General features: G+C 62.1%; 4 protein-coding genes across 11 annotated transcripts in view; 1 reads left to right on the top strand and 3 right to left on the bottom strand.

Annotated features, from left to right (window-relative positions):
* Positions 1-4: 4 nt before the first annotated feature.
* Positions 5-9,825, bottom strand: ZGPAT (zinc finger CCCH-type and G-patch domain containing). 2 transcript variants are annotated; one of them, XM_074347671.1, is made up of 7 exons: positions 9,672-9,825; positions 8,700-9,349; positions 2,348-2,481; positions 1,963-2,118; positions 1,081-1,200; positions 584-992; positions 5-445 (listed from the first exon to the last, which is right to left on the bottom strand). In XM_074347671.1, exons 2-7 carry the CDS (start codon positions 9,284-9,286, stop codon positions 295-297), a joined length of 1,557 nt encoding a protein of 518 aa, XP_074203772.1. In that variant the 5' UTR covers positions 9,287-9,349; positions 9,672-9,825; the 3' UTR covers positions 5-294. The 2 variants fall into 2 exon arrangements, with proteins under 2 accessions (XP_074203772.1, XP_074203773.1); XM_074347672.1 differs by having other exon boundaries at positions 5-433; positions 9,672-9,823.
* Positions 9,826-9,852: 27 nt separating this feature from the next.
* On the top strand, positions 9,853-17,089 carry ARFRP1 (ARF related protein 1). 4 transcript variants are annotated; one of them, XM_074347677.1, is made up of 8 exons: positions 9,853-9,998; positions 10,332-10,425; positions 10,685-10,772; positions 11,003-11,085; positions 14,153-14,309; positions 14,530-14,600; positions 15,081-15,181; positions 15,251-17,089. In XM_074347677.1, exons 2-8 carry the CDS (start codon positions 10,333-10,335, stop codon positions 15,336-15,338), a joined length of 681 nt encoding a protein of 226 aa, XP_074203778.1. In that variant the 5' UTR covers positions 9,853-9,998; position 10,332; the 3' UTR covers positions 15,339-17,089. The 4 variants fall into 4 exon arrangements, 3 of the variants coding, with proteins under 3 accessions (XP_074203778.1, XP_074203779.1, XP_074203776.1); XM_074347678.1 differs by having other exon boundaries at positions 10,328-10,425; positions 14,228-14,309; XM_074347675.1 differs by having other exon boundaries at positions 10,328-10,425.
* Positions 17,090-17,165: 76 nt separating this feature from the next.
* On the bottom strand, positions 17,166-18,880 carry TNFRSF6B (TNF receptor superfamily member 6b). The gene is given in 7 exon segments (XM_074347679.1): positions 17,166-17,258; positions 17,260-17,418; positions 17,931-18,002; positions 18,004-18,097; positions 18,100-18,125; positions 18,205-18,524; positions 18,526-18,880. Coding segments are annotated over 7 exon segments (861 nt in total). The 5' UTR covers positions 18,628-18,880; the 3' UTR covers positions 17,166-17,170.
* Positions 18,881-19,019: 139 nt separating this feature from the next.
* RTEL1 (regulator of telomere elongation helicase 1) overlaps positions 19,020-26,500 on the bottom strand; it is a 28,792-nt gene continuing 21,311 nt past the window's right edge. For 2 of the 4 annotated variants that reach the window (XM_074347664.1, XM_074347667.1), the window contains 19 exons: positions 26,330-26,443; positions 26,211-26,251; positions 25,980-26,065; positions 25,770-25,847; positions 25,323-25,400; positions 24,760-24,906; positions 24,580-24,695; positions 24,347-24,470; positions 24,116-24,260; positions 23,815-23,972; positions 23,220-23,315; positions 21,708-21,909; positions 21,400-21,540; positions 20,792-20,908; positions 20,391-20,624; positions 20,122-20,283; positions 19,858-19,992; positions 19,665-19,768; positions 19,020-19,520 (listed from right to left, as the gene is read on the bottom strand). In XM_074347664.1, coding sequence (XP_074203765.1) covers positions 19,440-19,520; positions 19,665-19,768; positions 19,858-19,992; positions 20,122-20,283; positions 20,391-20,624; positions 20,792-20,908; positions 21,400-21,540; positions 21,708-21,909; positions 23,220-23,315; positions 23,815-23,972; positions 24,116-24,260; positions 24,347-24,470; positions 24,580-24,695; positions 24,760-24,906; positions 25,323-25,400; positions 25,770-25,847; positions 25,980-26,065; positions 26,211-26,251; positions 26,330-26,443 — 2,359 coding nt within the window. In that variant the 3' untranslated portion in view covers positions 19,020-19,439. The remainder of the gene's footprint in view (positions 19,521-19,664; positions 19,769-19,857; positions 19,993-20,121; positions 20,284-20,390; positions 20,625-20,791; positions 20,909-21,399; positions 21,541-21,707; positions 21,910-23,219; positions 23,316-23,814; positions 23,973-24,115; positions 24,261-24,346; positions 24,471-24,579; positions 24,696-24,759; positions 24,907-25,322; positions 25,401-25,769; positions 25,848-25,979; positions 26,066-26,210; positions 26,252-26,329; positions 26,444-26,500) is intronic. The other 2 variants (XM_074347665.1, XM_074347666.1) reach the window with 2 other exon arrangements.

Here is a 26,500-nt window from a genome sequence, read left to right as displayed (position 1 = left end):
AAGCTTCCAGTGAGACACTGCAACAACATCACTTTAATGTCCATCCTGAGCGGACTCCTGAAGACACTGGCAGGTGGGCTCAGGGGCAAGCTCGTGTTGAGAAGTGCCCCCAGCCCCAGCGCCCCTCAGCAGTGTCCATGCGCCCTGGGCTGGCAGGAAGGCCAGCCGTGGGGTCTAGCCTGGGCTGGACTGGCCCCTCTGCTGGTGGCGTCTGAGTCGCTGGGTGACGGCTGGTCTTGCAGAGGGCAGTGGGGCCAGGGCCCCTAGGCTCTGCGCGCGTGGCGCATGGGAACCCTAGAACTCGGTCATCTTCTTGTGGGTGTCTGCCTTCCTCTGTTCCCGCTGCAGGCCTGCCTCCTGGGCCTGGAGCTGCCCCAGCTGCCGCTGGGCGCCTGCCAACTTCTCCTGCAGCTGGGCCGCCGTCACGCTGTGCCTAGAGAGGGGCCTGCCATTCCGCCTGGGTTCTGCACGTGGCAGCCCAGCCCCCACCCAGGCCTCTCCCATCATCCTCCAACCCACAGCACCCCCGGACCGGCCACCCTTGGTCAGGGCCAGCCTGCCCTAAGCCCAGGCCCGCACGTACCGGCCGGTGTTGCGGGTGAGGGCCTCCTGGATACCCCGGATGACTCGCTGGGTCTGCTCAATCTTCTCCTCGGTCTGGAGGAGCCGCAGGCTCAGGGCCCGCTTGGTGCTCTTGCTGGCGTGGTACACCTCTTTGCCGCTCCTCCTCCCTGCGGGCGCGGCCCCCGCCTCCAGGGCCCCGGGGGCCCTGCCCCGCAGCTTCTCATTCAGGAAGTCGAACACGCTCCGAGGGGGTGGGCGGCCCCCAGGTCCAACCCCTCTCCCCCGGCATTTTGGGGGCCTGCTGGTGCCGGCCTTGCTGGCCCGGGTCCTCCTCTGCAGGATCTCCGCACACTGGTCCAGCGACTTCCCTCGCGGCAGCACCACGGCATGGATGGGCTCCACCCGGCCCTCCGAGTGTCGGCCCAGACCTGAGGGGACATGGGGCTGGCACTGTTGCTGGAACCCTGGGCTGAGCTGCGGGAGCCCCCTCACCTCCCTGGTGCAGGGCACACTTACCCTTGCCAAACTCATAGCCCATCTTGGCGAGGAGTCTGGAGCCAATGCCTCGTGTGTGCACCTCCCAGCCAGCGAAGGCGGAGCTGCAGGTCCCGGGGTCAGCAGCGCTGGGTTCCACCACTACGCAATCAAAGGGCAGTGGCTTGACCCAGCCAGGTCCAAAGCATGCGGGGCTCTGGCCAGGGTTAGCCCAAGAGCTCAGCTCTGGGCCAGGGCTGCAATGCCTTGTGCCTCCGGCTCCCTGCCGGCGACCCAGGGCTGTGGTGGTGACAGCAATGGGCAGGGCTTGTGGCAGAGCCTGGCCCTCTCCATGCTTCTGGGCCACAACCTGGTCACATGGTGGCCCCATCCTGCACGGCCCTTCTCCTGACCCACCTTCCCAGGAAGCGGGCTCCGCTCCCCTCCACTTGTTGGCTTACATCACAGGTCCCGCAGGGACCTCCCCTCAGGAGGGCCAGACACTGCCAGCCAATCCTCCTCCTGAAATTCTCCCTTTCCGGCTGTCTGGACGCAGCTCCTCCTCCATCCACCGGGCACCCGGGCCCTGAAGGGAGCCACTGGAAGGAGCTGCTCCTTCCTGCGCACCAGGCGCCCCTCTCTTCCCTGCCCCTCCCGTGGCTCCTGTGGGACTGTAATTGCTGACGTGCTTCTTGAAGATGAGGGCTGCATTTTTGTGTCCGTGAGTCTCTGGACCTACCCTAGACCTGTCCTACACTTGCTCATCAGCCCCAGCCCCTCTGGGGGGCTTCCACACCCAGCACCCCCTCTGATATGCATCCTCTTCCTGACCAGGAGGAGTCTCTTGGGGTGGCTGCTGCCCACGCTGCCCGCCCACGCTGCCCGCCCCCGCCGTCCTGCTCCCAGGCCGAGCCGCAGCCATACCTCTAGCATAGCTGGGGTCGTCTGCATCGCTGCTGTCTGAGTCAGAGGACCCTGTGGACTCCGTGCGCAGTGGGGGCAGGATGCTGTCCCCCTCCACCACGGTCTCCTTCAACAGCAGAGAGTCAAACTTGACTGTGTAGTAGCCGCTATCCACATCTGGAGGGGCACCAAGACAGCTGGCTCAGTGGCCTCAACACATGACAAGAGCCACAACGGGTGCCAGGAATAGGGTGGGGCTGAGGCCAAGGGTGGCCTCACTCCTCCTGGCCAAGGCGTGGGGTCCCAATGCCCAACCAAAGGGGTGGTCACACAGGACCAATGCGTGTGATGCATGGAGAGGGCTTCCCAGGAAGGGCCCTGTCAGGGAGGCCCTGGGCAGCCTCACCAGTGATCCGCGCTGGGTACCAGAGGCCGTCCTGCTGCTTGGCCAGACAGGCAGAGCCGGCCTGCAGAGAGCTCAGGTCTGGGTCTTGGAAGGGGCGCAGCTCCTCCACAGAGACCACCTGCCCATGGGAGAACCTGCGGAGAGGGCCGCAGGGTGCAGACTCAGACATGGCCCACCAGGGCCGCGCGGGCCCAGGAGAATCAAGTCTACCTGCCTGGGCGCTGCCCTGGAGGAAGGACAGGGACACACACACACGTGCTTGCACACACACGCGCACACGTACATTTGCTCACACTGCACATACATACATGTGTGCACACCACAGGCACGCACACGTGCGTATGCGTATATCCTCCCTGTGCTCGAGCTCTCACTCTCAGGATGGACTGGGCGCCCCCAGGACAAGCTCCTTTGCGTGACTGCCTGGGAGAGCGTGGCTGGCAGCATCCCCCCCGTGAGGAGAGCACCCCTTGTTTCTCCGCCAGACACAGGGCCTGGACACCATGAGTGAGCAAGGCGGGGCATGTGCTCACAGGACTCGGTCCTCCCCAGCTGACCAGGAGGACCTGGCTGTACCAGCGCGGCCCTGATGTCTAGACATCAGTGAAACGGTGAAATCAACACGCAAATTGGGAGAGAGGAGGAAGGAGGGGAGGAGGAGGGGCGGGGACAGAGGGCTGCAGCCTTAACTCTGCCAAATAAAGACATGAAAAGCCACCCACAGCCCCTGAGTGCCGCTGCTGCAGAGAGGAAACCGCTCTGACCCCACAGGAGCAGCCAGGACAGCATGGCCCCCCGCCCAGAGCCAGCGGGGCCATGGTTGTCCTCGCAGTGACAAGAGGGAAAACAGAAGGTACCTCCATCATGTCCCGGGTCGGACAAAGACAGCCTCGGAGGCCTGCCGGGGCCGGACTCTGGGCAGCTCCTTCCCACATCTGCCTGTCCTCAGGCGGCCAGGGCACTGCCAATGACTGAGTGGCACCAGCAGCTGCCAGACCGGGCCCCACCTGGACTGTGGTGGACACTGCAGTTGAAAAGCCCTGCTCAACCAAGGAGCAGAGGCCTACCCGCCGGGTGCATTGGTCAAATACGCCCTTGACACACACATAACCCTGAGACACCACCAGCCAAATGCCTGCATGAGTCCTCAGTAAGATGAGGGCCCTACAGTTTGTACCTTCCTCAACCCAGAAGGGCTTCCAAGAGATGCTTCTAAACAAATAGTAACTAAACTACTCACAGATTTAGCCACAAGGACGTTAACCAAATGTGAGATACTTGGAAATAACCTAGATTCCCAACTGTGGGGAGCAGTGAATGGCACACCCATAAAATGAACGTGAATCCAGGAGAGGGGGAGACTGACCAACGGAATGACAGGCACACCCTGGAGAGCTCTCTGCACACAGCCAACCTCACTCAGGACAGAGCGAGCGTCACAAATGAGGCAGGAAGGGATGGGCTGCAGATTTCATCACGAAAAAACTAAACTGGTTTCCCATACCAAAAAAAAACCCACCCCAAAACACACCACTCAGTCATCTACCTCACAACGTTCACAAAAATCCACTCCAGGATTAAGTAAAAACTTGAACCTGAGAACAAGCATTTAGCACAGCTAAGAGTGGTTTATCCCAGGAATGCAAGGGTGGTTCAACACGTGACCTTCACTCAACGAAATAAAGCACATAAACAGAACGAAGGGAAAACCTAGGGGCGTGTCGACTGATGAGGGAAAGACATTTGGAAAAACCCAACACCCTTTCATGATAAAAACACTCAGCCAACCAGGGGGAGAAGGGAACTTCCTCAACTGGATAAGCAGCACGTCTGGGAAGCCCACAGCTCGCCTCCTACTCAGCAGTGAAAGACGGGGTGCTTCCCCACGATGAGGGGCAGGCGAGGATGCCCGCTCTCCACTTCTGCGTGACATGGTACTGGGAGTTCTGGGCAGAGCAATCAAGCATGAGAAAGAAACAAAAGCAGCCAAACAGGAGAGGGAGCAGCAAAATAACCTCTATCTGCCAGTGACATGGCTGTGTATATAGAAAACCCTAAATGACCCACAGAAAGTCCCATCAGAGCTAACAAATGAATCTGGCAACATTGCAGGATACAAGACTGACATGCAAAAATCAGCTCTGCTGCAACACATCACCAAGGACCACGCTAGGAGTGAAACTGACAGCTTCGTTCACAACAGCATCAAAGCGAGGAAGAGCCCCACAAACTCCCCCACCCAAGGGTGAGGCTGCAGAGCGTCGCTGAGAAGCTGAAGACGACCAGCGTGACTGGAAGGACACCCTGGGCTCGTGAATTAGAATTGGCATTGTATCTGCAGACCCAGTGTGATTCCTGCCATCTTTTACACAGAAACAAACTGCTTTTAAAACTGATACAGAATTACAAAGGGTCCCGAATACCCAAAACCACCTTGAGAGGAAGGGAAAGCGTTAAAAGACTATGCACGTCCTGACCTCGAGACTCACCACAGAGCCAGGCATCAAAATAGTGCGTCCCAGGATAAATCGACCGTGTGGCCCCACGGACGAGATGAGAGCCGGAACTCAGCCCACACACGTGACCAGTCACGTCTCAACACGGGGCCCTGGCCAATCAGCCCTGCTGGAAGCTAGACCCTTATCAGAGCCCCGATTTATGTGGGAAAAATTAAACTTTTCAACAATACTTTATGTCAGAATGGAGTAAGTTATATAAAATGTTCAAAGAAAGAACATGAGCCAAGACTCTCATATTCTGTGAAACTGCTCTTCAAGCAAAGACAAACAGAAGGTAAGCAACGTGCCAGGCCTCCTGTGGGCCTCAGACGCCCACAACGACCAGAAAGACCCTGACAGATGGAGCGAGGTCGAGCACACAGAGCAAGGTTTCTTCTGGGACGAAGGCTGAGAGTAAAAGGGAGATGGTGCGGGTCTAGTGCAGACAGCAGGAAGCACGCGGGTAGCGTGTGTAAAAACATTTTCAACAGTTTTCAGTCATCACAGATAAAAAATCACAGAGTGTTGTGATTCTGAGCGCATCATGTACGTAAAATGGGGTAAAACAAATTAATTATGGGATGTTTGGAGCCCACCCTCTTGTGTCCTTGAGGTAGAGAAGGAAACACAGGTGTGGCTCAGAAAAGATGATGAATTCACAAGGTATTCCGTCCTTAATAACAAGTACCTAGTATGTGTACAGATACAGTCAGTGTAAATCCGTGTGTCCACCTCCATCTCCTGGCTCTATCTGCTGCAAAGACCCAGAACGGGGGCTGCCCAGCAAGAGTGCGTCCCAGGGCCCCTGTCGTGGGTCTTGAAATACCGCCTCCTGTTGGAAGAAGCAAGGGCCTCTGGGAGACTTGGCCACATTTGGGCTTGGAGTAGGAAGAGCAGGGATGAGTGTGGAGTCCTGACTCCTGGGCCAAAAGGAGCCAAGGGTGGGACAATTTGAATTTCAACAAAGATCAGAATCTCAGTGACTGAAAATCAAATATACTTAAATCCATGAGTCCATAAGGCCATTGAACATTGTTTTAAAAGCGAATTCATCACCTTCTCAGGATTAAAGAGAACCAATTCATTATCTGGGAGGCCAAGTGAACAAGACAGAAGAGCTCGGCATGATCCTGCCTTCCCTATGTGAGCCGTACCACTAAGTAGCCAGGTCGGAGGTGAGGAGAGGTATCTCTCTACAACATTCCAGCAAGTAAATTAAACCCAACTGACAGAATTAAAAGATCTCTTTTGGCAACCTGCACCGAATCACTGGATGTAGGCGTTGGGCATCACTGGCAGCCAACACCACAGAAGAACAAGGAGACATCAGGTGCTTCCTTAGTAAAGAACAGCGCCTCGAGTCCCTGGATCCCACTGCCGGCTGCAGGGTGTTTGCTGATGGTCAAAGGGTCTGGTCTTCAACGGTGAGACTGGGGTCCAAGGGCGGCGGGCAAAGGGTGCGCACAGCCAGATGCAGGCACAGCAGGCTTAGAACGTGAGCGAGTTAGACTACAACGCTCATGCCTGTGGCCCCAGTGACAGACCATACAGAACATAAGGAGGCGACCATCAGAAAAGTCCGGACAGTGGTGGTTTCTGGAGGAGGGAGACGAGGAGGGGAAAGCTGCATGTAGGCTGAGGCACAGGGAGAACTTCCGGGGTAACTGGCAAATTTGTAGTTCTGATCTGAGCGGTGAGTACTAGGGTGTTACAATGATTCCCATGATACACCTGTACTTCCTGCATGTGATTTTAATTTACAACAACAAGATAAAAATTTTAAGTCTCCTGTGTCCTTACTACATATTAGGTACTGTTCAAAAATTTTTAATTAATGCATGTTAATGCATTCCATTCTCCTAACAGCTGCGAAAGATGATGGTCATCTCTGTTTTACATCTGTTTTATATGGATACTGATACATGGAGATTAAGTTAGAGCCAGTGCATGAGAGAATTCCCAGTCTCAGTAATGACTGACAAAATACAAGTTGAATCAAGACCACTTCCCCAGCTTTCAATGGGCAGGAAGCCGTGAGTCACAGAAGGCGAGCGCGGGTGGTCCTGGCGAAGACCAGGGCCTGGAAACTGCCTGCCGGGCAGGAACAGAGAGGCACGTGCCCTCCACGCCTCACACCTCAGGGAAGCTCTCACCCCACTGCGTATGAAAAAAGACATGTAGTACAGTGTTCATAGCACATTGTCTGTAATAAAAACTGGACAACGTCAGGAGACAGGATAAATAGAACGTGGTGTACTCACGTGGAGAAAATCACACAGTAGTTACAATAAACAGTTCCACAGACACCAGCGGGGCCTTCTCCCACCAACACGCTTAGTGAGACACGCAAGTTGCAAAATGAAGCCTAGGGTGATACTGTTTATTTAGAAAATGAAGCACAACCGTGTACTATTTACAGACACACATGTTCCCACAGAGCTAACGTGCACTAGAGAGAGGCACCAACGCTGTGATGCCGAGCCTCCCGGCAGGGGAGGGGACAGCGGTGGGTCACAGTGTGCTTCAACATTATCTGTGTTACTTCACTTCTAAAAACCCAAAGCAAATGAAGAAAACAGTTATGAGACTGGGGTGTGGTGATGTGGGGGTCTGCAGGCGGCACTGGTCCAGCCTAAGGTGGACAGAGCAAGCAGCCCCTGAGCGTAGTGGCTGGGAGCACTGCAGAGCCTGGCTGACCCTGTGACCTGGGCAACCGAGGGTTGCAGGACCTGCCTGGCAGGGCTGCTGCTCACCTGAGTTAGTGTGTAGGAAACTCTCGGAACAGCGCCTGCCCAGAGGAAGCAGCACATGGACACGGCAGCGCTCACCCTCATATGGGACCCTGTGCAGGGACGCAGGGGGACCCTCCAGAGGGACCAGTGGCAGAAAAGATGGAAGGGCCTACGCCTCTGTTCCTTGATGTTTGCTGGTGACACAGGTACATCCACTCTGTGGGAACTCAAGCAGGCTTATGAACTACGGACTTTTCTGCAGGTGCGCTGCATTTCTTCAAAACTTACAAAAAAAGGAGAAAGGGAGAAATGCGCCAAGTAAGACTCTGGGCCCTGCAAGAACCTATAAAGAAATAAGACAAACTTCCTGGTTGTCAAAAAACAAAACAAAACAAAACAAAAAAATAAGACAACCAAAGAACTCAAAACAGTTACCCTGGACTACTGGCTAGAAAAGAAAAATTTTACAAATCTTCATAGATATTCCTTGCAAAGATAAAGTAAAAAGAAACAAAATTAAAGTTATGTGCTCAAGGAAAACATCATCACAACCACTGTGAAAACCTGAATATGAACAAGGTGTTATCGTTAAATTTGCTACGTGTGGCAATGACTTTTTTGATCAGTTAGATTACTTGTGCACCCTGAAGTATTTATAGGTGAAAACCCCAGTAATTTCTAAAACTTGCTTTAAAACCATCCAGGGGCAGGAAGATGACACAAGACCTGCAAATTGTTAACAAACAATGAAGCTGGATGGGATGGTGGGAAGTCAGCATGCAACTCTGTAACGTCCTGTCTGTTCAGCAATTTCTATAACAAAGTTTCTATAATAAAAGTAAGTTGTAGCTGCTTCAATCTGAACAGTGCAACTGATGATGGTAGGGTGGGTAGCGTCCATTCTTTTCAGCAAGCCTTTCTACACGTGCTCTACCTGGGAAAATCCGAGTAAACCTCTCAACAAGGACACTGCTGTAGGAATCCCCTGGCCGCCAAAACTCTCTTCTTGTCAGTACCCTGCTGGGCAGAGACGGACGACACACAGCACAGAGGGCCAGCCGTGCCCTGGTCTCATCTGTAAGCCCCCCACCCCCCACAGGGGCCCAGGACCCCAGGCTTTACCTGCAGTTCTCCTTGAAGCGGCACTTCCCCTCCAGGAAGAAGGGGCAGGGCTTCAGGGACTTGTGCGTGGGGTAGAGATAGAGCACCCGGACGCCAGGGGAGCCGTCGTCTGCCTCTTCGGTGCCCACGATCATAGCGTTGTGATACTCCAGGGTGCCCCATGAACTGTAGTAGGGGGCGTTCACCTTCCTCCCGCTCAGCTCTGCCCCGTCCTCCTCGTCCTCCCCCTCTTCCTCCTCCTGCTCAGGCTCGGTGGGTCCAGGCCCTGTCTCTGCCTTAGGAACAGTCTCCAGCTCTGCCCCAGGGGCTCCTGGCACCTCGGCTCCCTCAGCAACGGCCTTCTGGAAAGCCAAGCAATCAGCATCTTCCCGGGCTGGGCGCTCTCCATCCAGTGTGGCCAGCAGCTTGCTCTTCCTGACAGACACCAGGCTGGCCTCGGTGAGCTGGATCAGCTCCTTCAGGTCCCCCTGCAGCTGGCGCAGGTCCGCCAGCTCGGAGGGATCCAGGCCGGCGCCCAGGGCCAGCTCCACCTGCTGTAGCTGCGCGTCGTAGGTGCGGAGGGCGGTCTGCAGGCTCTCCTCGTCCATCCTGCAAGGAGGGGGCTGCTTTCTCGCGGCGGGCAGGGGCGGGTCCCTGGGTGAGGACCAGCGCTGCGGGGGAAAGAAGCCAGATGAGCTCAGGACCGGCCACCCCGCAAGGCCGGCACCGAGCGCTGCGCCGACTGCCGCCCTCGGCGGACAGCCTGCGGAGCCGCGAAGGGCCCGCTCTCCCGGTTTGGGCCGGAGGGGTCTCCAGCTCCGAGTGGAGGAGCCAGAGCCGGCCCCTGGCCACTGCCCCACGGCCGCGGCTCCCTTCTCGGGCGTCCCGGGAGCTGCTGTCAGGCTCCTCCGGATTCTCCGAGTCTCGGCCCGGGGCCCCGGGCCCGGCCCACCCTCCGCGACCCGCGCCGCCCGTCCCCGCTCCGCCGGTCACCTCGGACCCGGGCCCCGTCGCGTCCCCGGCCGGGTCCTCCTCCGCGTGGTCTCGCGGCCGCCGCCACACACCGCCCGGCGGCGTCACCGGCCGCAGAGGCCCAGCGCCCCGCTTCCGCCCTCGCAGCCCACAAGCACTTCCGCCCGAGCGCCGCCGCCGCCGGCGGAAGTGCCCGGCGCGGGGGCCGCCGGGACGGCCCCGCCCCTTCCCGGGCGGCCGGCCCGCGTCCCGTCGGGCGGCGCGCGAGGTCAGCGCGGGGTCGGCGTGGGGTCGGCGAGTTAGACCCGCGGCGGCTCGGCGGCTCGGCGGCTCGGCCGGGCGGGCGAGGTAGGCCGGAGCGGGCGGGCAGAGCTGGGCTGGGCCCGGCGGCCGGTCCGCAGTCCCTCAGCGCCGCCGCCCGCACCCACGCGCCCCGCCTCGGAAAGGCGCCTGCTGGCGGCGGCGCGCGGGGAGACCCGAGCGGAGCGAAGCCCGGCCGCAGCCCCGGGTCGGGGAGCGGGGTCGCGGGCGCCGGGAGCAGTTACGGCGGCGGCGGCGGCGGCGGCGGCGGAGGGGCGGCGGGCCAAGCCGGGCTCTAGACGGCCCCGCTGGCCACCTGGGGGAAGCTGGGAGGCGGGTGCGGGCCGGATCGCCCACTCCTGGTGTCGGGTGCCCAGGCAGGATGTACACGCTGCTGTCAGGCCTGTACAAGTACATGTTCCAGAAGGACGAGTACTGCATCCTGATCCTGGGCCTGGACAATGCCGGCAAGACGGTAGGTGCCTGTTCCCGCCAGCACCCCCTCCCCGCAGTGGTCGTTTTGGCTTTACACCTTTAGCTGCACGTTCTCCACCCAGACAGGACCTAAACCCCATATAAGACCATGGGACAGTTACCACCAGCTGCTGTAAAAGCAAAATGTTGTCCTGTTTTGCTTTGTTTTAAAGGAATAGCCCCAAGGAGGGATATTTGAGAAACAGTCTTGCAAACTATTCCGGTTCCTGCCTCATGCCTCTCTCTCCTTCTCCCCTCAGACCTTCCTGGAGCAGTCAAAAACCCGGTTTAACAAGAATTACAAGGGGATGAGTCTGTCCAAAATCACCACCACCGTGGGTCTGAACAGTAAGGGAGGGTCTTAGGGCTGTGGGTTTGGGGGACAGGCCCCTGAGAGTGCTGTGAAGCCTGCAGGCCAGCAGACAGGCGGCCAGAACCCTGTGTGTGACGCACTGCTCTGGCTCCCCTTGGCCCCAGTGTGGAGGGGTGCTGAAGTGGCCTGCTTCTCCCCAGGAGAGCTGGGAGGTGGCGTGCAGGGACCAGGGCCACAGCCTCACCTGTTTTTCTCTCTTCCCTAGTCGGCACTGTGGACGTGGGAAAGGCTCGCCTCATGTTCTGGGACTTAGGAGGGCAGGAGGAGCTGCAGTCTTTGTGGGACAAGGTAACTGGGGCGATGCCCCGTGGGCTCCCAGCCCACCCCTTGCACCATTTCTCTCCAGGTGGCACCTGGGTCTCCTTCTCCCTTTCCTCAGAAGACCTTGGACTTACCTTCTTTCCTTCCTGTCAGCAACTTCCGTCACCGACTTGGTTCCTGAGCCGCCCTTTCCCCTCCCCGGGGCTGTTCCAGCTCTTGAGTTGCTCCCCTAGGAGCGGGACACACTTGGTTCCTTTTGGCTTGGAGGTTTTGTTGCTGCTTAGCACGGGACGAGGCTAAAGGACAGCCAGGGAGCAGACATGCGGGAGACACACGCCTCCTTGGCGCTCAGCTTCAGCAGCGGGCCTGAGTCTCTCCCACTGGGTCCTCTTCCCTCAGTCCTGGCTTAGGGCCTGTCCTTGTGGGTCGCCTCTTTCTCTCAGGGGAGGATGTCTTCCAAGGCCCACAGCAGCTGCCTTCTCTTTGGACACAGGCATTTCTGAGACCTCAGCATGGGGCTCTTCCCCACACACCCCAAGACTGGAGTCCGTCTTCAGCTCAGCCTGTGCCAGGCAGTGGGGTCCAGTAGTGAGAGGAGAGCCAGCCTCTCCCCCGCCCCTTCCCAGTGGGTTGGCGTGGTGGGTTTGGTGCAGCCCAGGGCTGGGGGCACGGATGTGCCCGCCCCAACACTTGTTGGGGCCTGGTGCCCAGGCCCTGTTTTCTGGTTTGACCCCAGCAGTAGCACCCAGTCACTTTTTCCTCATTCCCCCCAAACTGTCCCCTCCTGCCCTGACTTTTCGGTCACGAGAACAGGTTCTGTCCTGTGGCCAGAGTCACTGACAGGCTCTCTGTGGCCATTTTAGTCGGACCAAGGCAGAGCCAAGCCAGGGACTGCTTGTTCAAACCATATACCCAGGTGGGGAGGCAGAGAGGTCCTGACGTCCTGTCACAGGCCAGGGTCCCAGGAGCAGATACGGTGACAGAGATCAGGGTGTAGGATGTGTTGAGGTCAGCACCAGGAAGTGTGTGGGGAGGATGCGGGACGGGGCGGGCCGCGGTCATCTCAGGTGGCTGCCTCCTGTCAGGCCGAGCTGGCCGAGACTCCCATCCTCTGGGCAAGTCACCACGGTGGGCTGCCCTAAGCAGCTGTGGTGTGGAAAGGTGGTTCTTTGTGGGTCAGAGTGGGCCCTGCTAGGCAGCGAGGTAACAGGTCCCCGCTGCACTCAGGCTCTGCGTTGGGGATTGGCTCTTCCCAAGCCTGGTGCCTGGTCGAGTCCTCAGCTTTCACTTCTGCAGGTGGCATGACCTCATCTCGAGGAGCTGAGCCCTGGTCACTGAGCTTGCCTTCACTGGGGGTTCCTGGGTTTCTCATATGCTCCCCGGCCGTGGAGCGCAGTGGGTGCTCTGCCAGTGGGGTCAGATACCTGTGCCAGGATGGAAGCTCCACTGGCCCCTGGGCGAGAGTTGCCTGACCTGCTCAGGAGGCAGCCAGGGTTTGCGACTTAGCAGGTCTCCTGTAGTACCCCTGGTGAGTGGGTGTGATGGGGTGACCACACCCCAACCCCAATACTGCAGAGCCTAGAGCTATAGGGACATGCGGCAAGAGTCCCCTGTGAGTCCCCAGGAGGGGTGGAGAGGGGAGCTCCTGCTCCCTGCCTGGTTCCCAGATGCTGTGTCCTGAGGCCGTCCCTGGCCCCGCGCCATCCACCATGCCACCGTATGGGCCAGCTGAGTCGCTTTGTCCCAGGCAGACATGTGCTGGACCTTCACTCCCCGAGCCCACTTCCTCGCATCCACCCCACAGCCCCATCCTGTGTGCTACCACTTACGGGTCTGTATGTGCGCCAGCCTCAGGCCACACCTGGGTGACCTCCAGCGCGTGCCCACCCAGAGGCCACGCCTGGGCTCGTCTTTTTCCACCGGTTGTGTGGGACCCCGTGCAGTCTCAGGTGATGTCACCACTGGGGTCTGGGTGGAGCAGGTGCCGTGGGATTGGGGCAGCCCCTTGCGCTCCTGGTTCTGCTCACATCAGCCCCAGGTGTGTGGCTCCTGTCATTGCCGCCACAGCTGGGCTGTCACCTAGTGTCCAGCGGTTGTGGCGGTGGATCCAACGCCTGTCTGCCAGGGCCCCGTTGCACACGGGTTGGTGTCCTCTGCCGCCCCCAGAGCCACACGGTGATTCCCACGCTGTCCCTTCCTGCACCGAGGCCTCGGCTGTCGGGCTGCCACTCCCGGATCTCAGCAGCAAGGCCAGCCTGCGGCCCTCACATCACCCAGCAGGCTGGCCGGAGAACAGAAGCTTGTCTCATCCTGGAGTCGGGGTGCCCAACACAGTGTCGTGTCCTGTGGCGCATACGGGTGTTCGGGTCCCAGGGCTCACAGTGGGCAGGGAGCCGGGGCAGAGCCGCAAGGATGCAGTTACACGCTCCACGAGACACGACGCAGCGCTCTTTTCTTTTGGTTGAGGCGGGGGATTAGGCTTATTTATTTTTTTAATGGAGGTGCTGGGAATTGAACCCAGAACCTCGTGCATGCGAAGTACGCTCTCTACCACTGAGCTATACTCTCCCCCACTCCGTGCTATTTCCGATCAGGACAGAAGGCAGACTCCCTGTCCCTGTGCCCTTGCTCCATGCCACCCCCTGTAACTCTCCCCACAAGGTGGGCTCTGGTGGTTCTGGTGGGGTCCCCTCTGTCGCCCTTGCTGTCAGGAGGCCCAGCACCCTCCACCCCCCCAGACCCTGGCTCCAGTCCAGCCTGCAAGCCTCGGAGTTTGCTGATGCTGCCTCCTGTGCAGAGGGCAGAGCTGCTTTGAGTATCTAGCCTTGCCCCTCGATGGCCTCTCTCTGGCTCACCAGTGGATGCCGGTCAGGCTTGCCATCCGAGCAGGCACGAGGCCCTGTTCGTGTACTCCCCCCACCCCCGGGTCTGCAGAGACTCCCTGGTCTGGGCCCCGTCAGGCCAGCGGTTGTGAATGGTTGTCAGGAGCAGACACTGAAGTGGGCTTTGGCCACAGCACCTAGGAAGGGGGGGGCTCCCCAAGTCCAAGGGGTCTGGGGCCACGTCACCACTCTGCCTACCTCCCCACCCCCAGGAAGCACCCCAGCAGGGTCTTCCAGTCAGGGGCTGCCCTGCCTGTGGCTCAGCACCCGCTTCTGCTCCTGCCCAGTACTACGCGGAGTGCCACGGCGTCATCTACGTCATTGACTCCACGGACGAGGAGAGACTGTCGGAGTCCAAGCACGCGTTTGGTGGGTGCGGCCAGCCAGGCAGTGGGGGAGTGGAGTGGTTGGGTCCAGGCTGCACATCCCACATGTTCAGAGCTGGGTGTAAGGGGAGGCTGGCCAGATGCAGGTCAGGAGAGCTGTGGCTGAGAGCATGTCTGTGCTGTAGACAGGTTGGCAGGGAGGTGGGGACCTCTGGGCAGAGGTGGACAGTGGGTGCTCACTGCCGCCTGTCTGCCCGCCCCAGAGAAGATGGTCACGAGTGAGGCACTGGACGGCGTCCCCATCCTCGTGCTGGCCAACAAGCAGGACGTTGAGGTGAGTGCCCCTGGGGGATGGGGGTCTGTTCAGGGAGGGCTGCTGTCTCCCTCAGACGCCCCAAGCCCGTCTGCCCTGCGCCTTCCATCCGCTGGAGATAGCCGTGCTCTGTCCGCCTTCAGCGGTGGACCCAGCTGCAAGCTCTGGGAAGGAAACGCCAAAGGACCCAGGGTGGGAGCCGGCACTGACCCTGACCTGTCTGCGCCCTTGAGACAGCAGCTGTGCCAGCGTCACCCCTGGGACCACTGGGCAGCTGGTTCCTGGAGCTCCTGTGGCGTGACAGCTGGGGTGCACCTCAGACCACGTGCATCTTGTCCATCCCTCATTTCCCTCAGACCCCTCCTAGGTGGAGTAGCCCCAGGGCCCCCACTGCTTCGCATCCTTCCTCAGCCCCCATGTCCAGCCAGGCAGCTCTAGGCGCTGTCCTGGGGCTGGGTCCTGGCTGCAGGGCCCTGCTCTTCACGGCTTTGCCTCCTCCAGGCTTGCCTCTCCATTCCTGACATCAAGACTGCGTTCAGCGACTGCACCTCCAAGATCGGCAGGCGCGACTGCCTGACCCAGGCCTGCTCAGCCCTCACGGGGTGAGTGGGACCCTCATCCTGTGGGCTGGGGCCCAGGCCGGCCCTGTCTCATGCCCACTGTCTCCACAGCAAGGGCGTACGCGAGGGCATTGAGTGGATGGTGAAGTGCGTTGTGCGGAATCTGCACCGGCCGCCGCGGCAGCGGGACATCACGTAAGGACAGCCGGCGACCCCTGGTGCCCACCGTGCATCCCTGCGTGCTAGAGGAGTTCTGCTGGCTCTGCACCGCTGATCCTGGGGCTGGGTTTGCTGTGCCCTTTGGTTTTCATTTGCTTTGTTTTTTCTCTAAGACAAACTTTTCTCTGTGTCCAGATAAGTGTAGGCATCCAAGGGCTTCTGCCAGGGGGGCCGGGGCAGTAAGCCAGGCCAGTGCCACACAGGACCCTCACCTGACTCCTACTGGGGCCCAGGGCCCAGGGCCACATCAGGCCTGGACACCACCAACCCCCCCCCCCCCCAACCAAGGCCCAGGTTGCAGGCCCTGGGGTAAGGCCTTGGCAGGCCAACTCTCCTTTTGGAGCTGCTGCCCCAGCAGGCCAGCATGCCTGGCACCCAGTGGGGCCTTAGGGGACCCTGCTTGGAAATAGGGTTTTCCAGGGTGGTGGGGTCCTCTGTGGCTTGCAGGGCGGCTCTGGGTATCGTGCCTGTGGAGGAAGCTGGTGGGGTCATGACTGTCTTCAGCCTCTTTCATCTCTGATCCTGGCGGTGGGCTGGAGGCCTCGAGGGAGACGTGGCCCTAGTCCCTGCAAGCCAGTAGGGCTGTGGGTTGTGACGCAGCCTCAGGACAGGGCAGGGGAGATCTGCCTGGGAGGCCGTGTGCCCCCTGCACTGGCCCAGCCACCTCGTTCTGATCCCAAGCCAGGAGGGGAAGCTATGGGGTCATGGTGGGAGTGGGTGCCCCCTCTGAGCCTGCCACCAGTCTAGGATGACTGTGGTCACCAGCTCGGGTGCATTCCTAGCTGGGGGTGAGGGGTGGTGTGCCCCTCGGGTCTGGTGTAAGGCATCTAGAAATCCCTTTCCAGGCCTATGCCCAGGAGCAGGGGCCCCCCAGGTGAGGACCCTCCCCACAGCCCCCATGGGGGCTGGCAACACCCAGTGAGCCGAGCCATGGACAAAATAGACAGCTGGAATGGCTCCTATCCATTGTTCCTCTGGAGACCTGGCAGCTTTGTGTCTGAAGGTCAGGCCCCCCAGACTGTTCTCCCTGGTGGGGCGTGGGAGTTGCTGAGGAAGGGATGAGTCAGGGCTAGGGGTGGAGGCCTGCTGCAGGTGGGATGACTCATGGGAAGGCTGTGACCCTGCCTCTCACTGGGGCCCTTCCTTGGGGGTCAGGCAGGGGGCTCCAGGGCTGGTGGAGGGAGGGCTCCCAGAACAAGGGTAAGGCTGAGAGTCCCCCTGGGTGGGTGAGTCAAGCCGTTTTCTGAACCTGCCCCAGAGGAGAAAAGCCTCATTTCCCAGAAAGCCAGTGGGACACCCTAGGCCTCCCAGGAGGCCTTGGCTGTCCCTTCCTAGGAAATCCCTGCTGTTTGAAGTGGGCAGAGTCCACGGGAGTGTCAGGTTGAGTGGGAGTCCTGGTGCCCAGGGCCTGCTGGCTGGTGCCCACTGCCCTGGGTTGCCATCTGTTCTGCAGTGAGAGCCCCTGGGCTTGGCCGCCCACCCTCCATAAGGCTCTACCTACTGAGCAGGCAATGGGGGATTGCAGAGCGGGCCTCACGGACCCCACCGCGCCCCACAGCTGCCACCCACTGTCCATTGAGGTCTGTCAGATGGGGGTGGGGCCAGCCTGAGAGTGCTGGACACTCAGGTCGGCTGCCCAGGTCTTTCCCCACCAGGTGTGCCCACTGTGGCCGGTCAGACGCCACACTGACAAATCCGCTTTATAAAAAATAAAGTGACCCAGGAACCAGGTCAGAAGCCTCCTTTGGTACGGCTAGGGGGCCGCCCACGCGGGGGGCTCAGGCCGGGAGTGAATAAATGATGGGAGGGCGCTCAGGGCGCCTGGAGGAAGCGCCCGTGGATGCTGCGCTCCAGCCCGGGCAGCCTGTCCGGCGCCTCACGGAGCTCCGTGAGCTGCCGCCAGTCTCAGCCACAGGGCCGTGCGGCCCGCCCTTGCCGCCGGCAGCGGCGTTGGCAGGCTCCATGCCCCTAGGCTGGTCAGGGCCTGCTGCAGCCACAGGAGCCTCTGGGCGGAGAGATCCTGGAAAGCCACGAAGTCGACAAGGGCGCGCTCGCACTCCCTGGTCCCTGCAGGAGGGTGTGGCGAGGTGGGGGCTCAGTCAGGTCCTCGCTAGGCTCTGTGGGCAGGGGGTGGTGAGGACAGAACAAAGGAGGAACGAACCCCTGCGGGCTAACAAGTGGGCTAGGCTTGAGCTGTGGTGGCGGGTCGACCGCAGCTGTGGGACTTGCGGCAGCAGGGAGGCGGGTTGGGGGCGGGGTTCGTGGGTCAACTCCAGGGATGAGATGGGACGCTAAGGGGCTCAGCCCCTTTCACCACCCTGACCCCATGGGAGGCCTTTAAACCCTCTGAGCCTGTTTCCCGACGTTGGCGGGAAATGGCATCACCCACCAGCGCTAAAACCCTCCGCGTGGTGCATTCCCTGGGCCACCCCCACCACCCGAGCTCTCCAAAGTTGGCTCTGTGGGGCTCCGGTGCCCTTCGAACCCACACAACTTCTGGGAGCCAGCCAAAGCCTCACGCTCCAGGGCTGGCCTCGGACCCGACAGCTGGGGCTCCGCGCCCCATTCCGGCTCACCCAGTGCCCCCAGCTCGCTGGAGCCGAGTGGGAAGCTCATGCAGTTGGTGCACAGGGTGTCGTGGAAGGGAGTCCGGCACGTTGAAGGCCGGACCCAGGGCTGTGCAGTTGCGGTGCAGCTGGCACTGCTCCGAGCTCGAGCTACTGGCTGAAAAGGTGCCTAGGAACACGGCTGGCACTGCGTGCTCTGGCTGCGGGTGTTTGAGAACGAGGACAGATTACGGGGTCAGGAGAGCCGGGGTCGTCCTCGCTCAGCTGAGGTCTTGGCACGGCGGCCCCCCGCACCCGCACCCACTGGGGGCAGCCATGCCGGCGCCGGGCGGGCAGGGTGTGTGCTCCAGGCAGAAGCCGCCGTGTGCGAAGAAGCTGGGGCGACAGCGGCAGGCGCGGTTATGGGTGGCCCTGCACGGCCGCGCCTCCTCCTTGCGCTCCGCGCAGATGACGTTGCAGTAGTGGCAGCGCTCCCCGTAGTTCCAAAATTATGTGTAGTGGCGGGGCGGGTACGTACCGCACGTCGTGGGGCTGTCCCGGCCTCCAGGCCGCTGCTCGAAGGTGCCCAGGGATCACTGGCTGCACACCAGCCACCCCCCCCGCCTCCGCGTCTCGCCACGGGTAGGTGGGCGCGTCCACCGCCGCCCCGTGGGCCGCGAGAGCCAGCGGCAGAGATGGCAGCGACCAAGGAGGGGCCCTCATGGTCTCGCTGGAGCAACGGGGGCCTCCAGGTCATATAAGGGCCGGCCTGGCTGCGCCTCCGCGGGAGCCCCTCCCCTCCCCACCGGGGGAGACGTCGGCGACCAGGGGCCTAGGCTTTGACCCACTTCTGGCCCCCGCCTCCCCAGAGCCCAGGGGAAGGGTGGTCCCGTGAGGGCCCCTAAGCACCATGGGCAGCTCATGGCCCCCTTCCCAGGCCTGGCAGTGGGAGGGTGGAAGGGGGGAGCAGCACCCCTCCTACAGACAAACTGGGACAAAGTCCCTGGAGACACCTGCCGCTGAAACCAGGTGGAAGGGAGACTGCCGAGACATCCATCCCATCCTTCCCGGCACCCTCAAACCCACCACCCTGCCCAGGCCACGCAGACCCCATCCCAGTAGTGGCAGCAGCTTTATTAGCCCTGCCCCTGACTAACAGCAGGTCCCTAGAAGGTCCCCCAGAGAGGAGGGGCAGGGCTCCCCTCCTTCCTCCTCTTTAGCTCAGCAGCAAAGCTCCTGGGGCTCCACCCACAAGCCAGCAGGGCAGCCTGGGAGGTTCTGAGGAAGCACCTTCTAGTGGACCCTCCCCAGAAAGCAAGGTGGCTTCAAGGCTTCTCACCCGGGGCCCAGACCCTGGGGCCGTCTCTGGGGTCCCCACAGACACTGGACTGGCCTGTCAGGTGGGCTCTTGGCCAAGGGGTTTGTGCTGTCAAGCCTGGCCCACCCCTAGCCAACAGACAAGTGTCCAAGCTGTGCCCAAGGCAGGGGTAGCCGCAGCTTCTGCAGACCCTGCTGCGCCCAGAGGGTCTCCACGTTCACTGGGGCTCCAGCCAGAAGATCTGCTTGAGGCTCTGCTTTCTGGTGGCAGTGTGGCAGGCTGGGCACGTCCTAGAGACCTGTGGAGACGTAGCGCTGGACACAACCTGCCAGACACCAGTGCCCAGTGCCCAACCCACCCCCTCAGCCCACTGCGTGGAGCAACGCCCAGCAGGCCATGTCCACAGGGAACAGGGCCAGGTCCTTGGGGTCTGGCTGCAGACCTGGAGGTGCCGTCGCCAGCAGGCCCGGCAGCAGTGGAAGTCACAGGAGGAGCACTGGAAGGGGACCACGTCCTCCACCCTGCAGCCCGGACACGCCAAGCCCGCTGCAAGGGGGCCGACGTGAGCACCAACAGCCTGCTCTGGCCGGCCCCCTACTCCCGACACTCCCCGCAGCGCCTCCCGCGAGACCTACCCCACTCAGACTGTGGCTGCCCGTGGGGGGGACTGGGGGGCTGGCTGGGAGCCCCTGCATCCCCCACCGGCCTCTGTCTAAGGAAGGAGGAGATCTTGCTCTGGGTCTTCCCCGGTCTCTCTGGCTGCGAGGGGCCTGGAGATGGGAAGAAGTCTGAGGGGTGCCTGGCACTTCTCTGCTGCCCGCTACCCACCCTGCCAGGGCTGAGTGGTACAGGGGTGGGGGTGGTGGTACAGGGCAGCAGAGCCAGGCTGGCCACCTTACCTGGACTGGGAGCCCCATGGGCGAGGTCAGGAGGCACGGCAGGGCTCCCATCCTGGGGTCCTGGGGTCTCAGTGCCGGTGCCCAGGGCAGGCAGGCCGCTAAGGTCTGCACACATCTGCCGGAAGCGCGGCTTGTGGTGCGGACGCACAAACATGCCGAACCCTGCAGGGAGCGCAGCTCAGGCCTGGCTCCGCCCAACCCAGCTACGCCGCCTGCCCGCCTGCCCGCCTGCCCGGCCGCCCGGCCGCCCGGCCGCCCGGGCCACTTGCTCTGCAGCAGGGGCAGGTCCTCAGTCTTCGCGGTGGTGAGGGCGGCCACCACAGCCGCCGCCTGCTCGAAGTCGTCGTCCCGCTTGTAGGCGGTCAGTGCTGCCAGGAGCTGGCTGTGGCCCGTGGCCCCCAGAGCCCTGCGGGCGTCAGCCAGGTAGGCGCTCACGGCAGGCGGGCTCTGCTGCTTTGTTCCAGAGGCTCCAGACCCATCCTGTGGACGGCTGCCGGGGTCTCCTGGCGGGAAGGCCACAGTTCTCGGTCCACTTGGCTTCCTGGGAACATGCGCTGGCCTCCCTTATTCTGAGGGTGCAGAGCCGGAGTGGCCCTTGGGAGCCTCCTCCCCCCAGGAGTCCTCAGTGCTGCTCAGGCTCTGGTCTGAAGCCTCTTCAGGGACCAGGTACCTGTAGAGGGTGGCCTGGAAGCCAGGTGCGGCCGGCCCTGGTTCAGGTGCTCGCTGGGGTCCAGCTGCCCGGCTGCATCCTGGGACAGGGTCAGCTTGGGGTCAGGCTCCCTCCTTCCTAAAGTAACGTGGAGACACCATGAGCCACCCAATTGGCTCCTGAGGATCCTAAGTGTCCCCTGGGGAGGGGGCAGGTCTGGTCTGTCCGAGGGGACACCGGGCCACACAACTCTCCACAGACTGCCGCAGGAGGACCCTGACTCCTGTCCCCGACGACTGGGGGGCGTGATAGGAAGGAGGATGCTCCGTGGGCACCAAGTCCCCAAGAGGGCAGAAGGGTGACAATTCTGGGGGCCCCTGCCCAGTTGTGGTCTCTTCCTTAACAGGGGCAGCTCTGGAAGCGCAGGGCCCATGCCAGGAAGAGACGAGGTGAATGACTCCCCAAGTGCAGGCCCTTCTGGGAGGTCTGGGCCCTGGCTGTGCATGTTCTGGTGTCACCCTGCCAGAACCCACCAGCCTCAGGAACTGGGAAATGCGCCACGTGAGGACCCACCCCAAGAGCCAGGCATCACCCCACCCTCAGGGTCCAAGTTGGAGGGCGCCACTCACCGCTGGGGTCCAGGGCCAGCTGTGCCCCCAGTCTCCGGGGAAGGCTGCACTCGGGCGGGTAGCTGCAGCCTTGGCCCGTCAGCTGGAGGCAGACCTCCTCGAACTGCCGCTTGTGGTGGGGCCGCACAAACTGATAAAAGCCTGTGGGGGGGAGGGGTCTGGGCCTGGGGTTCTGGGGGCTGCAGGCTCTGGGACTGGGGTCCCCACTCGCACCTCTTCTAGGGAGCAAGTCAACCACGGCCCCCGGGGGCCCCCGCCCACAGCTGCAGCACGGCCCCTCAAGCAGGCAGCCTCTGCAGCCAGCGCACCTCGGAGCAGGCCGTGCTTCCTGGGGTCCTCGGCAAAGAGAGGGCCGAGGCGCGCCGTCAGGGCCGCAAGGTCGTCAGAGCCTTTGTAGTCCCACAGAGCCCGGGTGAAGGCGTCGAAGCTGGCCTGGCTCAGTGCCCGCTTCACAGCCACCATAAACAGCTTGGCCCTGCCCACCTCCGTCCCGGCTGCCGGCACCTCCTGCTGACACACACCCAGGCCCTGTCAGGTGGTGCTGACCCTTCCTGGTCCGCAGGGACAGCGAGCTGTGGCCAGGTGCTGCCAGGGAGGATGCAGGCAGCCAGGGGGAGCCAGCTTCAGCTTCAGATGGCCATGCCCCTCCAAGAGCAGCAAAGGGACCAAGTGCAGACTCGCTCTCACTGGACTGGGGGCTTTGGCTCCTCTGCCAAGTTCCCCATGCCCAAGGCAGGGGCAGCTGAGGTGGCCGCACCTGGCTTGGAGGACGGTCAGCTCACAGCACGGGACACTTCACAATGTCTCAGGGACTTCAAATTTCCCTCTGCCCCACTTCTGGGGCACACCCCAGCCCTGGCCCCAGGCCTGCCGCAAGGAAGTGTGGAAACCAAATAGGAGGGCCCAGGTTCCCAAGCTGCCATCTAGCTTGGCCTTCAGAGGCCACTTCCTCAGTGTCAGACCCCACAGCACCGCCCGCTTCTTTCCAGAAGCCAAGGGAAGTGGACAAAGGCAGTGGCATCTGGGGTGTTCCACAGGCTTCTGGAATGTAACTCCGTTGCCCTTAACTGCTTTCATCCGAGGCTGGGAACACCACGCTCCCCACTCAGGCACATCAGCATCCTCACTCGTGCCAAGAGCCCCACCCCACCCAGGGGAGCCAGCCCGGCAGCAGGCCCCACACCAAACCTGCCTAAAGGGCTGGGGCCTGGCTCCCGCCAGGCTGGTAGGCAGAGCCTTGCGTGGAAGGAGCCCATGGGCCTGTGTGGACCCCACCAGAAAGTAAAACAAAAGGCCCGAATCTGACCCCAGCTCTGTAGAACTCAAAAGTACTGCCCCAAGCGGGGCGCTGCTGTAGGCCCCAAGAACGGGAAGTGGCATTGCACGCAGGGGCTCCATGCTGCTCCTGAGGGCATCATGGGCTCTGAGGTGTCTCAGCAAAAAAGTGAGGACAGACAACGGGTGGGAATAGGGCCCTGGGGGCGGAAGGCAGCAGTGGGCTGCAGAGCCAGCTCCTTGGGGGAGGCATGCAGGCCGTGGGTCTGCCGCTCGCTCCCCTCCTGCACCTGCTCCTGGACCCGGGGGGGGGGGGGGGAGGCGCACAGAGCCCCGCCCCTGCCCACAGGCCAGCAGGCTCCCTTCCCTGGCCCGGCTCCAACAGGCCTCCAGAACCTGTCCACCTGGTGGGGACAGCCGAGTTGGGCCAGTGGGGAGGTTTGGCCCACTCACACCTCCCACTGCTTGGCCGGGGGCCACTCAGAGCCGCACCAGCTGGAGGCTCCCATCGGACCTCCGGACGCATCTGCGGGCGCCTCACGTACCGGGGCACCGACCAGCCTGACCTTCCTCCTCCTGCCTCTCTGTTCATCTGCTGGTCTCTTCTCACGCAGGACTGACAAGGTGGAGCGGAGGCGTGCCTGAGGGAGACACGGGTGTGGTTCAGCCCACACCCTCAGGGCTCCAAAGCCCGCAGGGCAGGGAGAAGCACCCCTCGGGAACCAAGTGTGAGAGCAGGCTCTGGGCGGCAATTTTACAGTAACCAGCTCACCCCAGGGCCCAGAGGGCAGGGCGGGACAGGGGCACGGAGCTGCAGGTCAGGCGGGAGATTACGGGCTCTGGACAAAGGTCCCAGGGCAGAAGGTCCCAGAAAGGACCTGCCTTGTCTATAGTAGGAGCTGGAACCAGAGCAGACTGCCCAGCTGATGCCCCAGAGAGAACCCCAGGGCATGTGGGGGAACCAGCAGAGGGTCAGGGCTGTGCTGGTGGGGGGGGTGGCTCACAGCTCTCCAGGCAGGTGCTGGAAGACCCCAACCGCCCTCCTGACAAAGGGGTGGGGCAGGGCTGATGTGGAGATATCCAAGAGCAAACGGGCAGAAAGCCCCTGGTATCCACCTCCAGGGACCTCGGCACGCATACCTCCTCCCCGGAGAGGGCCTCATCCCCAGGCCCCTCGGCCAGCTGTTCACTGTGTTCCAGGGCAGCCAGCAGCCCCCGGGCCCGCCGCTGGGCCTGGACAGGCCTCTGCTCATACTCCACACACAGGCTGCCCTCCGCATCCTCAGCGACTGGGGACCCTGCAGGAGCACGTGTGTGGGCAGCACCGTCCCCAGGGAGAGCAGCAAGTCAGGCCTGCTGGGCCTGCCATGGGCCCAGTGTGCCACCAGCCCTGCCCTCCACCCCAAGGCCCCCACCCAGCAGGTCCCCCAGCCACACACACCCGTGCATCTGTGCCTCAGGCTAGGCACATGCACATCCAGACTCATGGCTTTCCTGGTGGGGAGGGAGCTGGGCGGCACGGCCGCTGAGACGGCACCTTCTTCGCCCAGACTCGGGGCAGCAGCTGGGATGGTGGGCACCGGCATCTAGACAGTCGTAAAATGGCTGGGGTCTGACCTGGCCCCTCCCCGGTTAGGGCCGAGGGCACAGCCAGCCAGCACTGGGGACTCACAGTCTTCTGAGCCACGCGGAAGAACTGGGCCACGTCTCGGATGACGTGGCCAAAGTTGTGGTACACCTTGACGTGGGGGCGCACCCAGGAGGGCAGCTGGGCTCTGGTGTCCGCACAGGTGAACCTGGCAGGGAGGCAGGGCCATCAGCCCCAGGAGCCCCACCGCCCACCTCCCGCACAAACTCGCCAGAGGGAAGAACCGTGTCCTGGAGGCGGGCAGAGGAGGGCTGCACCTGTGGTCACAGAGGAAGACGGCCCCGTAGTCGTGGCGATGCCGGATGACCCGCCCGATGGCCTGGTTCACGGCCCTGGACGCCTGCTGCCGGTACCAGTCGTGCCCGGAGAGGAACTGCGGGAGGCCCGGTCACAGGGGCTAGAGCACCCCACCCCCACGCCCGGCCCACGCATCTTACCTGGCCCACGGCCCCACCCTGGCCTTTCATCTCATCCAGGAACTGCATCTTGAGGACAACCCGGGGGTCCATGCGTGGGGGATACGGGAGGCCTGTGACGATCACTCCCCGGCCATTCACGTCTGCGAAGTCCAGCCCCTCACTGGCCTGGGGGGGCAGTGGCCACTCTATTTTCCCGTCTGCCTCCATGTATACCCCCCACCTTCCCAAAGGGTCTACCCATGCCCAGACTCTCACAGCCATCCCCCCCAAGGGATGGGCAGGGTGGGAGAAACCTCTGACCCTGAGCCAGGCCGCGCCTGGGGTCCACCGCCCCCAGAGCCCCACTACCAGCTCCTCGTCCTCAGAACCGCCTCCGTCCTCCCTGCCCAGGGCCTACCCCAGCCCAGACCAGCAGGCCCACAACCTCCTGTAGTTTGCTGCTCATGGGGCCTGAGTGGCTGGTGGGCCCTTATTGCCCACAGTGCAGCCCCCAGGCCAGAAGCCCTGAGCCCCCTCAGGCACCGGCACCAGACGGGGAGGAAGGGCCAACCAGTGTCGGACCCAGACCCTGGAGCTCTCACCTTCCCCCGGCACACGGCCAGGAAGGTAGCCCCACTGGACCCAGGGGCAGCCACTCTCGCGTAGTAAGCATCCATGACCTGGAAGGACTGGCTGGTCAGTCTGGCCCCGGCCCGGGGCCCCTCCACCTCCACGAGCAAGGCCGCAGGTATCCTCCTCTGAGGTGAAGCAGTCCCAGCAGGGACTGAGGCAGGAGGGTTCCAGAACCTTCTCCATGGCACAGGCACCCTCTCCGTTCCCAGAAAACACAGGGGCCCCAGGGCTGGGTGGGTAGGGGAGCCCTGCTTCGCTGCCAGCCCCGCAGACACAGTGTCTCCTGCCGCTGTCCCTGTGCCCAAACTTTCTCAAAGGCCAGCAGGACCTAAGTGCCACACAGCCTGGAGCTGGCCTGAGCCCCTGGTCAGGGACAGCGGCCAGCCCAGCAGGGCAGTGGAGCCCAGCGACCAGACCTCCGAGAAGCCTCCTTTGCTCCTGGGCTCCACGAACAGGGGCTTCAGGACCTCCAGCTTCCTGGCGAAGTCGCGGGCCTGTGGGAAGAGGCGGGGAAGGGGACTCCTGAAACACCCTCTCAGATGAGGGCCCTCCCTCTGGCCCCACCAGACCCTTGGCCATTGGGGCTCCCCTCCCCCACCAGGCAGACACTCAGAGGAGAGACGCACCCGCCAGAACTCCAGGCTTTTCTCCATGACAGGGTAGGAAGGGAAGAAGACGAGGAGCCCATGGGGGACCACGCGTGCGATGTTGCCTGCAGGTGCCGCAGCCTTGGTCAGCAGGAGAGGGTGACCGCAGAGGCTCCCACTGGCTCCCCGAGGGCGACCAGGCAGGACAGGGAGCAGGGTGGGGGGTGGGCTCAGAATGGGGCAGGGCCCTGGGACTGGATGGGCACTCACCCAGCGCCTTCCCCAGGGAGGACAAGCACTCCTCAGAGAACCTGCGGAACCAGGAAGCCGTTGCCATGAGGGTCCCCAGCACTTGGCCCGTCCACCTCCTCGCCCGCCGGGCCCCCTACCGTTTGTCAAAGGCAGAGCTCAGCTGGGCTCCATCAGGGCCTTTGGGGACGATCCCCACCCAGATCTGGTGCTTGTCGATGACGTGGGGGTTCTCCAGGCAGACGGGGAAAGGACTAGAGGGAGGCGGGTGTGGCACTGAGAGACCCTGATCCCCCAGCACCCCAGCAGCC

The sequence above is a fragment of the Camelus bactrianus genome, chromosome 19, assembly GCF_048773025.1.
Source record: "Camelus bactrianus isolate YW-2024 breed Bactrian camel chromosome 19, ASM4877302v1, whole genome shotgun sequence".
Classification (NCBI taxonomy): Eukaryota; Metazoa; Chordata; class Mammalia; order Artiodactyla; family Camelidae; genus Camelus; species Camelus bactrianus.
This window is presented reverse-complemented; position numbering and strand designations above follow the sequence as displayed.

What these genes read in the sequence shown, in the direction of transcription:
- ZGPAT (XM_074347671.1), bottom strand. Translation starts at nt 9,286, where the DNA reads ATGGACGAGGAGAGCCTGCAGACCGCCCTCCGCACCTACGACGCGCAG. An exon ending in CGCTTCAAGGAGAACTGCAG is followed by an intron (nt 2,482 to 8,699) that starts GTAAAGCCTGGG and finishes CCCTCTCCGCAG; the next exon opens with GTTCTCCCATGGGCAGGTGG. An exon ending in GTACCCAGCGCGGATCACTG is followed by an intron (nt 2,119 to 2,347) that starts GTGAGGCTGCCC and finishes GTGCCCCTCCAG; the next exon opens with ATGTGGATAGCGGCTACTAC.
- ARFRP1 (XM_074347677.1), top strand. Translation starts at nt 10,333, where the DNA reads ATGTACACGCTGCTGTCAGGCCTGTACAAGTACATGTTCCAGAAGGAC. An exon ending in CACCACCGTGGGTCTGAACA is followed by an intron (nt 10,773 to 11,002) that starts GTAAGGGAGGGT and finishes TCTCTTCCCTAG; the next exon opens with TCGGCACTGTGGACGTGGGA. An exon ending in CCAACAAGCAGGACGTTGAG is followed by an intron (nt 14,601 to 15,080) that starts GTGAGTGCCCCT and finishes TGCCTCCTCCAG; the next exon opens with GCTTGCCTCTCCATTCCTGA.